This window comes from Montipora capricornis, chromosome 4 (assembly GCF_036669925.1).
Source record: "Montipora capricornis isolate CH-2021 chromosome 4, ASM3666992v2, whole genome shotgun sequence".
Taxonomy (NCBI): domain Eukaryota; kingdom Metazoa; phylum Cnidaria; class Anthozoa; order Scleractinia; family Acroporidae; genus Montipora; species Montipora capricornis.
In genome coordinates this window covers 9,259,113-9,271,612 of record NC_090886.1, presented here as the reverse complement: position 1 = coordinate 9,271,612, position 12,500 = coordinate 9,259,113, and the positions used below count along the sequence as shown (strand labels likewise).

Genomic DNA, 12,500 nt, shown 5'->3' with positions numbered 1-12,500 from the left:
CATTTTTTCGCCATGGAAATAACCCTTAAAAAGAGTTTCTTCTCGGTGTTGCTGTTTGTTGATCGCCTTCTTGGATTACCAGGTGAGGTGTGTTTGAATAAAAACGGCGCGTGAAGCGAACCCTTTCAAGCCCCACAGAAACGGACGCAACATTGGTGGGAGTTGTTGGTTCTGCATATATGTTGGATGATGTTGGCAGTTGTCTGCAAACAGACGCAACAACTTCTAGCAATGTAAGGACGTGCAATGTATTATGGGAAGAATACGATCCATAAGACGTTGTAAACTTACAATGTTCGGCACCTCCATGGAGACTATACGTAATGCGCGTCCGAGACACCAACAATGTTGGAAGAGCTGTGCCAGTGTTGCTCGGACGGATGTTGAAAGTTGTTGGCTCAAATGTTTGACCAGTTTCAAACTTCGTGCAACAAATAACAAAAACACGCAACAACGTGCGGTAGGGTGTGCAAACGGACACAACATGTAACACGCAACAATGTTGGAACAATGTTGGCCAACAATGTTGCCATGTTGGGAATTGTTGGCCAACAATGTTGCAATGTTGGGAGTTGTTCGCCAACAATGTTGCAATGTTGGATATTGTTGGCAAACAATGTTGCAATGTTGGATATTGTTGGCAAACAATGTTGCAATGTTGGGAGTTGTTGGCCAACAATGTTGCATTCGTTTGCATGGGGCGTTGTAGTGCGTCGTCGTGTTTAACAATCAAATGTTTGAAATTTCTTGCAAAAAAATCGCTTGTATTAAAAAAAAAAAAAAGAATTTCATAATCAGTTAATGGCACTGCCATCTTGACGACTTGCAAACATTATTTCTTCCGCTTTAAGATCATCTTCTTCTTCCTTAATCTCGTGAGTTAACTTTAGCCTCGGTCTCAGCGGGAGCGTAAATGCGAATTCTTTTCTTGTCTGATGTGATAGCATAGGTAGTCATTACAACGGAAAATTCCTCCCTGTGCGTGTAATTTTTTATCAGCGGTTACAATCCTTCACCGCGTCTTTCCCCCTTTTTTTCCAACAGAGCAGATCATTACCAACTAAGGAACGACACGAGGCTAGTAAAGGTTTCCTCTCCTTTCCTGATCCAGTTCAATTGCTTCAAAAAGTGATTTGAAGTTTCCAGCTCCAAAACCCTGAATAGCGGAGAAAATTGAAAGTTATCAATCCTCAATCAAACAACTTATAAGCCTTTATGATATGTTCCTCAGTTAAATCGAATCAAAAGTCGATCTTAAAGCGAGCTCAAAATTCGTAAGGATCAGTGAAAACGTCTTTTTAATGCCTTTTACTAGTGAATACCGTTCATAATTCTGCGAGTAAAGACAAATGTTTAGGAATAAAAGAGAGAAAGCAAGGTTCTGATTAAGATCGATTTTTCCAGTACTGTGCAAAGGGTGACCATTGAGTTTGGAGGTTGAGCTTGTTTTAAAGTGATCGGCGTGCTCAAAAAGGAAAACTCCTTCTCGAGGTCGCGCAGCTACTCCTATTTGTGGTGGCTAACAAACGATTAGATGTGCTGAGCGTTGATTTATTTTCGGGAGGGAAATCCCTCATAAGGAGCTATTAATAAGGCATACGCGAGATGACTCAAACCTCTGTTTCAAAACGAGGTAATAGAAGCAAAAATGTCCATTCCACATCCAGAAGTCATCACGTTCAAAAAATATGACTATAAAGTAACAATGTAGCTCGACTGGAAAAGAAATATTTCGGCTAAATCGCTCAGCCTTTATCGGTCCATTTCAATGGCAGTGCTTACACAGCACTTAGCTCTGTAACAACTTCTTCAGAGCGGCCCTTTTTCCAATCGAGCTAAATTGTTACGTTCTACTAATTTTTTTTGTGCTCGAGTTTGTAATGGAAGTGAGTACAGTGTACTACTTTTCGTATAAACACGTTGGTAGTGTTGGATATTTACCTCGCCGCTTGGCGGCTTGGTAAATATCCACCACTAGCCACCTCCACTGAGGTGAATAGTTGTTTTAGCATAGAGCGACTTTCATATGACCTTGAAAAGTGAACGTAAAAACAGAACGAAAACAAAAATGTAAAAAATTTAATTGGCTTATCGAACAAAAACAAACGAGCGCGATTTTTCATTGGCTTGTCGAACGCGAATGCAAACAACGTCATCTCTCCATAGAACTTTCTGGAAAGCGATCGGCATTTCGCTTTGACGTCATTTGAAATGCCGTAATGTGATTGGGCAATCGACCTGTTAACTGTCCATATTAGGAGATTCCTTGGCGGGAATAAGGAGAAGCTTTATTTTATTCTTGCCAAACATTGGTCTGTGAAACAAATTGCGAACACTTTTTCAAGGTCATACCAAAGTCGCTCTATACTATACACTGTTTAAACAGTGAGATAATATAGCACGAAAAGATTATTTGAAGTCATTTGCACTGATTACAAAATTTTTGGGCGCAAAAATCCCGCGCGAGTTACTCGGGGATACTCGGAGTATGAGTAGCCAATCAGAGCGCGCCTTCAACGCTATCCACTGTTTTATATACTAAGTAACAATTATTCCATGAGCGCGCGTTGGATATGAGATGATGGATAGCTAACGAGGCGCGTAGCGCCGAGTTGGCTATAAAACGTCCCCAAAATATAGAAAACTAGACTACAATAAAAATTAAAAGGCCCAAAAACTCACGCATATGCTTGCCGTGTTTGTAGATCATGGTATAATGGCTCATAACCCATGATGGCTTAGCCAATCAAAACTCTCGAATTGCATTATACAATGATCCAGTTTTTAATAATAACTGATATGCATAGGGCAGAATCCTTTTGAAAAAAAAAGGCTGAAGGAAAAAAAGAATGCTATGTGAAGCTTACCTGGTGGTTGTGTCTCTGAATCACTTCCAAGAACAAAGTTGGTCTATCTTGCATGGGTTTTGTGAATATCTGCAGCAGGTACCCCTTGTCATCAAAATCCACCAAAATCTTCAACTTCTGAAGCTGCGAGGAAGACAGCCTTATTATATTTGGGCGAAAATACGACGTCACTACGATTGGTCAAGCGCAAAATTTTCTGAAGTTAAAACTGAGAATTTTTGTCGAATGGAAAGTGCCAAAAGATTAGACTTGATGATGTTTTTTTATTTGAATATCTTGCAGTGCATAACACTGAATTATACATTGCAGCTGCATAAATACAAAACACATGTACATAAATATATTGATCACACGGGAATATGGTTCCAATAGTCAATGTAGCCCTAGTCTTAAGCGTATTTAACCGACACAAAGTCTCGTAACCTCTTGGTCTTGGCTTGTTTCAAAACTAAATTTGTACTACCTGACCTGAGCGAGTACCCATGCAAATTTGTCGCGGCACTTGGACGGAGAACGGACCGCGACGGTTCCTTTTCGTAGGCAAGCTATACGAATTTATTCCAAGCATCTCTCCGACGCGAGGCGAGAGTGCCAAGGCCTGACGCTATCAAGGTCTTACGGTAGCTTGGGTTAGGTAGTATGATACGGAGTGCTATATTTTGCACCCTTTCCATTAAACCATCCAAATAGTCGGGTAGGGCAGCCACAACAGGGGACGCATATTCCAAAACTGATCTTATAAGCGCAAAATATATTGCTATGAGGTCTTTAACAGGCACTTTTGATTTTCTAAGTAACCTGAGAGCGTACACTAGGAGCTTATTGGCTTTCTTGAAAAGCACACGTGCACACTACAAGTCAGATGAAAACGGAGGATCTTATAACTACTGACACATTTGATGACTGAGCCCATTAACTGCAGTGCGTTAAGTGGGGCAGGCTGGTACTGCAGAAAATTGATTACCATTTCCCGGCACTTCTTAGGATCGAGGTGCATCCCACGTTCGGCGTGGAAGCGAGGAATGTGGCTCGCTACACATGACAAATAAGTGTAGCTTGGCGAGCACCTAGGGATGATCTCAAAAACAGAAGTATCATTAACATACTTGACACGATACAGCCAGGAGCTCGCCAACCTATTGACCAGTATAGCCAACAGCCGTGGAGCGAGCCTGGTTCCCGGTGGTATTTCCCCGTTGTGATAAACCGGTGCAGGCAATGAGCCCATGATCCACCTTAAGTAATGAAGTCTCGTCATAGGTTCGAGGTGTCAGTTTTTGTAAGTGCTCTTATTTCGTCAGTATTCATGCTCTGAGAATGAAATTAATATGATCATTTAATGTTGCTTAAATGCAGTTTTGAATCCAAAAAAGGATTCTTTCCTTTGAACGCTATTTTTTCTATGTTAGGTTCTCAAAGGAAAAGCAAGTAGTCCAATTCTACAGGTTTACGCTTCAAGGGATTTTAAATTTTTCTGAGTTTTTTTAAGCAATCGACTGTGAGATAAATTTTCAACGAAACGGTCAGTTTTGTCTTATGAGGTAGCAGTGAACTTACCACATCCAGATCTTCTGTCACTGTGATTGGAGCATCCTTCAGTCGAGCACGAAGGTTTTCATAATAAGTGTCAGGAATAGTCAAAAATTCCATTCCTCTTTCCTTTAAGTTTGACACCTAAGTTTAAATTGAATGACACATTAACCACAACTCAAATCTACGAAACCTTTCAGATATTCCCCACCACACCTTCACCTACTAAAGGTTACAATACGACCAGTTCCCAGCTCCGATGCCAGCGCTTTTCTTTTGGTCAGCGCTAAGAACACGGACTCTGGCCACAGCCAAAGCAGGAAGTCCAAGAATCAACAGACTTCCGGCTCTTCTGCGCATTCTCAGAAATTCGAAACACTGTACTACTACCGCGACTGCGCGTAATTATGGCTGTGGCCAGAGTCCGTGTTCTTGGCGCTGACCAAAAGAAAAGCGAACTCTTGGGACGAGAATGGTTCAAGACTGGGTTTTTTCAGGCTTCTTTCGCAACTAGTGAAGTTGCTTCATTTACCGGGATGATTACTTTCCTTTATCACATGCGGGGCAAAATTACTGAATGCTGAATGGCTGAGACGGAGGGCATTTTTTCTTAATCACCAGGGCAATTTTGGTAATCAAGAGGGCATGATTACTTGACCTGATTGGTTAACAGTTGCTTATCCAGAGAAAGCGAAGCTACAAGAGAATCTTCTTCCAGATTCTGACTTTTTCATAGATAAATATTAATACACTTCAAGCGCTACTCCTCTTGACAGCAACGACTTATTGAATTGAACTTTAATCGAATGAAAGCATGTTAAGTTGATTGTCATTTTTCGTGGCATTAGTGAACGGGCTTCTCTAAATAATTTTGCCCTTTATCTAAGTGAATGTAATCGCAATGTGCCCTCGTGGAATTAAGGATTAATTTCACTTGTATTTTCGGAGTTTTCCAAATTGCCAATTTTGTGAAACCTTTGAAAATACAAGTGAAATTAATCCTTAATTGCCCTCAGACCCATGCGATTACATATACTTAGATGCCTCTTCCTAATCTCGTTTTCGCGGACCGTACTGTAAGTTACGGACCGAGTTCTTCCCCTTTGATTTATGGCCCGAGGATCCCTTCTTCCGGGTGACTTAGCGCGCAGAAGCTACATAGGCGTGGCCTCCCAACCTTGGTCACGGGTATGTTTGTCTTTCTCTAACACTCAGTCACCACTCGAACAAACTGGGTTTTTTTTTTTCTTCATGTTTAAAGCAGTTCCATTCTTCCCGCCCTCAGCTAAATAAGCACGACAAAAAAAAAAAAAAAAACAAATGGGCCCTTTGCAGGTTACTGATCAATTGATACAAAAACCACCAAACTAGAACGCAAATTGCGCACTGGGACATCTAAAACAAAAACAAGATAATTTACATTTTCTTTGTTTTAGATGTACCAGTGGGCAGTTTGCGTTCCAGTATGGCGGTTTTTGTACCATGTGATCAGAGTTGGAAAAGGTCTATTGAGTGCAACAGGTAACATAGTTCTTGGAAAAGAGAGCGTCGACAGCAGTATTTTCTTGGTGTCCATCAACCCTTTGTCCCCCAGGAGGGACACATGTAATTTACTCTGTCTAATGCCAGATGATTTTACTACTCAATGATGGCCGGTTTAGGAGCGAAAGGGTTAAGTCAAAGGAAATTGAATTTTTGATCACCGACATTAAACAAAATGTCTTTACAACGATATTGATATAACTTTTTTTTTCTTGACCAACTTACAGCTGCAATGATGTCAGAGGTGTTGAGGGCAATGTGCTGCACTCCGGCTGAACCATAGTAATCAACATACTCCTGAAAATCAACGACACGAGTTGTTCATTTCACTTCATACAAACTATAACAATCAAGTTCAAAGAAAGTTTAAGGTGCGGCCTAACAATCCTGTTTCATTGATTACAAATAAGAATGCTCAGTTTACAAAAGAATTCTCATGAGATGTTGCCAATTTTCGCCGACTTTTGCCGAAAATGCCTCCAAATCCAAAACCAAAAAATACTGTACATTGCACAGCACTACGAAAAGTCAGAGTAAAACATTTTTCGAGAAGAACGAGATTAGTAAAGTCAATTCAAGGGTCCGTTTTCTACAGAATCAACACCAATGCAAAAAGGTATGATCAGGGAATGACGGACCTTGCTGTCAATATGTTTCTTTGTTTTTTATCAGCTCAAATGGCAAAACTTGCTCGCAGTATTCTAGCAAACCAACAGATGGAGTTGGTCCGAACGTTCACCTCTGTTTTCCAGCAATTCAACAGGAAATATTGGACAAATGACGTTCACACTGTGACGTTAGTGAAGTTACAGCGAAAGCTTGAGAAGACCAGGAGATGTAGATCCCAATGTTGTGGTCTGGCCTTTGATTGAAGGTGTAAACACCTCAACTGTATAGCTACCAGTTTATACCAAAACCTGCTTCAACAAACAAACAAACCTGAATCTGACTCTTCCGCTTGCCTGGAGCGGGTTCATTAATTGGCATTTTGATTGTTTCTTCCCAGTTTGTGACAACGATTGACCGCAGTGCACTATACTCTGTGTGTATCTACAAAAACAGATATGAACATGAACAATAGAAGCGAAAAGCAATACGAGTGTACCGATGATTGACATTTCCAAAAGCCACGACGCGTGGTGGAGCCACATTTTATCAGCCTGAGTATGTAAAAACATCATTTTACATATCTTTCAAATGCCAAAGCCGAGAAACGCTCTCATCTCACAGGAAACGTTTTTATTTAAAAGATTCGGCTTCACAGATCTAATCAAATGGAAAACCATTTGTCAGAACACAAAAATTACATTATTTCATTAAGATTTCTTTATTAATTTATCTAACAATAGCTAACAAGCAAGAAATGGCCAGAAATCAAAGAAGTATCCTCGAGTTCAACTAAAGACCAAATTTCAGAGAAACATTTGCCATTTTGTCGTACTGCGAAGCTTGATCTCTATTAAGTTACAATTAACTTTTATGTTACGTTTACAGTATGACTGGCAAGGAGGCACAATTTGATGCCAAGAGTTTACCTAAAAGTGATACAACTCTGGCACAAACATCGGTCAACTACTTATTCAACGCTTCTTATTCAGTGTTCATATCAAACCACTGTTTTTTATTACGAGGCATCTAAACGAACAAAATTAACAACAAGCTTATGTAACTGATTAAATAAGACGAATGTTGTATCACATACACAATTATTGTCAAATAATAAACCACTAGTTTTCTATTTCCTTTAGTAAAGTATTAATCAGTTAAATATATCTCATACCTGTTTGTCATCTACGGACCAAAACCTGTGAAACTGCAAATTTCTCTCATACCTCAAAAGAGAAAGAAAACAGAAACAAAAACAGTAATTCAAAATCAGGTAACTCAGGATAATAAACTCAATCCATCATTTGTAGCGGAGCACCATGTGTAAGATTTTTTGGGAAATCTATCCAAACGAGAAATTTTGGTCATGGCGTCATGTACGTCTATACGTCCATACGTCCATCCGCCCGTACAGGGCACCAACATGGCGGTCGTGACGTCATGTGAAAACCGAGAATAGAATATGTAACACAGGTCACACTTAAAATAATACACAACTAGTTCAATTTTGATTTTCCTTTGCTTCAGATTACATGAATATTAGACAAAGAAAAATCAAAATTGAACTGGTTTGAAAAATTCCAACCACAACATACTGTACATAATGGAAATTACACAGGGCAAAGCAACTTATTATTAGGCACCTATGGACACTCATCACCCACATCACTGTTTACATGCGCCAAAATTTGGTGGGAGGAAATGGAAGACCAACTTAATGGGAACGGTTGAAATTAAGGTTTTAAGCTGGAAATGAAGTACATGTACAGACGTACAGCTGCACTCACCATTCAGCAATGGTCACCATTTCACTTTCGGGTTGATTTCCAACCACATGATCAATGAAGCGGAGATTTCCTGGTGGACTGAGTTACAAAGCGATGACATTAACACAAAAGAGGATATTTTAAAGTGCTCCTATGACCAAAAAATCAATTTTCATTTTTCTTTGGATTTCAAAACTACGTTACCTAAACAGTAAGTGAACTACGTTAATAAGCCTCGATTTCAAAAAGATAGTGGGAATTTTCCTATTTAATTAATAACCCTTTCACTCCTGTAAGGGCCAATGAGACTTATAGATTTTACTCTGTCTAACGCCAGACGATTTTACTCGTCACTGGGGAACTTGAGAGAGCTGTGTCGAGGAGAAAATGACGTCAAAGACTGAATTAATAATTATGCAGCATGGGATTTTCGGGCTTTCAGACTGTTAAACACATGTTTTGTATATATATTATTATAAGCTGCGTTTACACGCTGAAATTTTAAGCTAGTGAGTCAATGACATCCCTTTTCGCTAGATCCAATCCTCTAAGGTCCACTTGGTCAGTTTTGAACGTGAGTAATGGCTGACCGTGAAATCCAAAACTAAACCCTAACTCAGAGTGAACAGCCTTTGGGTAAAAATCAAAGCTCAAAATTTTGCCAGTCAAGTGTTAAGCAAAATCATACTAAGTCTTTCAAAATCTGATGAAAAAAAGGAAGTGATTTTTTGATCACAGTAGCACTTTAAAGGAAGGCTGCAGGCCTAGCAAATAGTTCAAATTCTAGCAAACTTCATGATCCACTTGTCCGAAGGGTTCCTTCACTTGCCTGGGTTCATTAACAAATTATAAATAACTAAATATTGTTTTTCTTTTTATTCAGACATCTTTTGTACTACTTGATAAAATGGGTGCTAACTGCCTGTTGGGCAAGTGGTCTGGCAAAGTCATTTGCCCGTGCATGTAATCTACTTGTCCGGGACGACTGGACAGGGGTTTTCTCAAGCACTCAAAATAGTTGATCTTCAAAAAGTTCCTTAATCTATAATGCTAACTTAGTTGGCATAATAATAGCAATTCTTGTCATAAAAGGTACTTACAGTTTAGCAAGATAACAATCCGTTGTCACTGGAGGTTTGTATCCAGGTAAAAACAGTCCATCGTAACCTTTTCTCTCAACAAAAGTGTGTGTTGTATCACCGTACTAAAAAGAAAGTCACTGTGTTGCTTTAAGCCTTGGAACTAAAACATTATGAGGAATTCTGAAATTCACAGTTCTTGGTGTACTTTACAATTGTACAGATTTCCAACAAATTGGGTTTTATCAAAATTTAATTCAAAAAGCACTTAATTAACATAGTGTATAAGAGGGCACATGCATGTGACCTCATCTACTATTTCAGTGAGCAACTTGACTCTTTCTTTGTGCAGCTTAAAAAGGCACTCTGTTCCCTTACAAATTTATGAGGACTGCAATGTTTACACTGTGCTGTTCACAGCTCTCAATGGAAACATAGGTTCACAGCATCTGCAATAATGTGGCATGAATTATATTTTGAATGCAGTCTGTAATATACAACAAAATAAGATCTGAAAAGATCATTAGTTCAATATCTTGGCCAAGATCCTTGAGGATTCTACACTTTCATGCCATAGATTTTTGAATGTTTCATGGTTGTTCCAAGGACCCTTAGCATTAGAAAACTTAATAATATTTATTCTAATCAATGAGTACATGTAGGTTCTAAGCAGTTTTAGCGAGGAAAGATGTTTCTCCAATTCGTGATGGAAGATGATCCACCAACCGTTTGGACTGTTGCAAAAGTGACAGTTCCTCCCTCATCTGTCTCATCCCATGGCCCTTGGACAGACACTGCGCCACGCTTGAGAGCTGCCTAAAAGTGGAAACTTTCTTTTACATTACCCAATTCAATAAATTCTTTTTGAAGCACACCATTCCAACTGGGTCGGTACATTAATTATCATGAATGAATGAAGAGACGTGCTCAGAGGATCTTTGAGGATCTTCAAGGATCCTTAAAGATTGTCAAGGACCTGCAAAAGATCTTTGAAGATGAGGATCTTTTAAGGATCCTTGGAAGATCTTTGAAAGTTCTTAATTGCAGTTTAGTTAGGAATTGTAAAGATCCTCAAAGAGTCAGTGAGGATCCTGCGAGGATCTTGCAAAGATCCTGGTGAGAATATATTTCAAGATCTTGGTAAGGATCTTTGCAGATCCTCAAGAATTCTTTGATCACAGATCTTTCAAGGATCCTAAAAGGATCTTTGAACTGATCTTGAAAAGACCTTTATCAAGATCCTTGAAGATCCTTGATGAATCCTCATATAATCTTTAAGGACCTTTCAAGGATCTTTGGAAAGATCTTAAAGTTTGCAATCTAATGATCTAATCAAAAAGATCTTTCAAAGATCTTCATGACATCCTTGAGGATCGTCAAGGATCTTGATAAAGATCTTTTCAAGAACTGAGTCGAGAGATCTTTTTAGGATCCTTGAAAGATCCTCAAATGATTCGTGAGGATCTTTTAGGATCTTGATAAAGACAAGGAATTTACTATTAAAGATCCTTAAAGATCTTCATGAAGAGCAATGAAAGGAACTGATCTAAAGACTTGCAAGACCTACAATAAAGGTCTGTCATGTAACTGACTTCATTCAACAGTACTGGAATTTCAAACATTATGTGTCTTCTGTATATCTAAAATACCTCTCACTGTCCAACTCAAATTTCATAGTTGCAGCAGTGGCTTAAATGTTCTAATTGGCTGGCACTAGTTAGCTAGGTCAGATTGAAAGAACTGCATCATAATTACATATTATATTAAAAGCTGTAGGTCTTAATTAAAAGCAAGGAGCCTCATTTCAAAATTCCATACTTTGTAAAGACCAATGCAATCTTCTACTTCAAAAGCGACATCTTTCACACCATCGCCATGTGTCATGAGGTGCTTTCCCATAACTGGTTATAGAATGAACAACACAATACAACTGTACATGATAAAATCATTCATTGTCATTGCATAATTATGTACAAAGTCATATAACTATGATCATAATTAGCCTGCCAATGCAAAGATAAATTGAATTTCACTTCCATACAGAAACAGGCAATGTTGAGATAACATGAAAATGAGGAATGTCATAAGATTTGAACAACCCCTCACTGGAGCAAACTGAAACAGCTTGTGCCCTGACCCTCTGCCAAAAAAGTGAACTTGTCCAGTTGGCTTACTTTAGATGGTTGAGCATCAGATTACAAAATTATGCGTGGGTCGTGGGTTCAAACTGCAGCAGGACCGAGTACACTCTGGGTCTTTAAATAACTGAGGTGAATTAGGGTTGCCTCAGTGACCGTTGAATCAACGACTACTGAAATTAATTTCAAGACATCTGTCCGTGCTGCATTTCCACCATTTTGATAGGCAAAGCACATCTACATGTAGTAGACTAAACAGTTCTTGACTTCAGTCATTTGTTTCTTATTTTTTCTTTTTTTCTTTTTTTGTGATTTTCAAAATTCTGCAGGATCTCATCTCCAAGCACCTGGCAATGGCCAAACTGCATTTTGATTTCAATCAATCAATCTTCCAAATGCTAAGCCAAGAAATGACCTGAAACCATGGATGCTGAAATCAACTGATGCATGACGTAGCCTATCAAATTATAAGCATGGCACATTCATTTGGTACATTGAAACTTGACGCCGATGGAAAGTGATGGAATCTGTACAAACATTTTTATCGAAGAACCTCTAGAAAGATATCATAATGGAAGTCGTACTGTGAACAAAACAAAAACTCCAATTCACTTTCCAGAGGCGGAGTCAATCTTCCCATCTATGTTTGGAAATTTGATTGATAGATGGCAAAATGCAGTTTGGCACTCAGTGCTTGCAGGCAAGATCTGTAAAACTGAAAGTAATTATCTTGCCAGAGTCAATTGAAAGAAACTTGGTTCAAAATGCTGCAACAGGAAGTATGAGTTCCTTGGTAAGAAATTATCTTTTATAGTATGCTATTTTTAACAGTCCTTACTCTCTGAGATCTCTCCTAGTGGATTGAGTGGAGACTGGAAGACAAATATTATCTGGAATGATAAAAATATTTATTGTATAAAAGCAAAAAAAGGAAAACAAGTTTCAATTCAGGTGCTTAATTTCATTGAGACG

The 12,500-nt window shown here is 38.9% G+C and overlaps 1 protein-coding gene across 1 annotated transcript in view; it reads right to left on the bottom strand.

Moving 5' to 3' along the window:
• Positions 1–923: 923 nt before the first annotated feature.
• Positions 924–12,500, bottom strand: part of LOC138045482 (4-hydroxyphenylpyruvate dioxygenase-like) — a 16,458-nt gene continuing 4,881 nt past the window's right edge. Inside the window, exons 5-15 of the mRNA XM_068891999.1 lie at positions 12,367–12,418; positions 11,209–11,291; positions 10,117–10,206; positions 9,412–9,515; positions 8,333–8,410; positions 7,720–7,771; positions 6,879–6,989; positions 6,165–6,236; positions 4,425–4,541; positions 2,868–2,990; positions 924–1,156 (exon numbers count right to left, since the gene is read on the bottom strand). Of these exons, the coding sequence (XP_068748100.1) occupies positions 1,079–1,156; positions 2,868–2,990; positions 4,425–4,541; positions 6,165–6,236; positions 6,879–6,989; positions 7,720–7,771; positions 8,333–8,410; positions 9,412–9,515; positions 10,117–10,206; positions 11,209–11,291; positions 12,367–12,418 (960 nt within the window). The 3' untranslated portion in view covers positions 924–1,078. The remainder of the gene's footprint in view (positions 1,157–2,867; positions 2,991–4,424; positions 4,542–6,164; positions 6,237–6,878; positions 6,990–7,719; positions 7,772–8,332; positions 8,411–9,411; positions 9,516–10,116; positions 10,207–11,208; positions 11,292–12,366; positions 12,419–12,500) is intronic.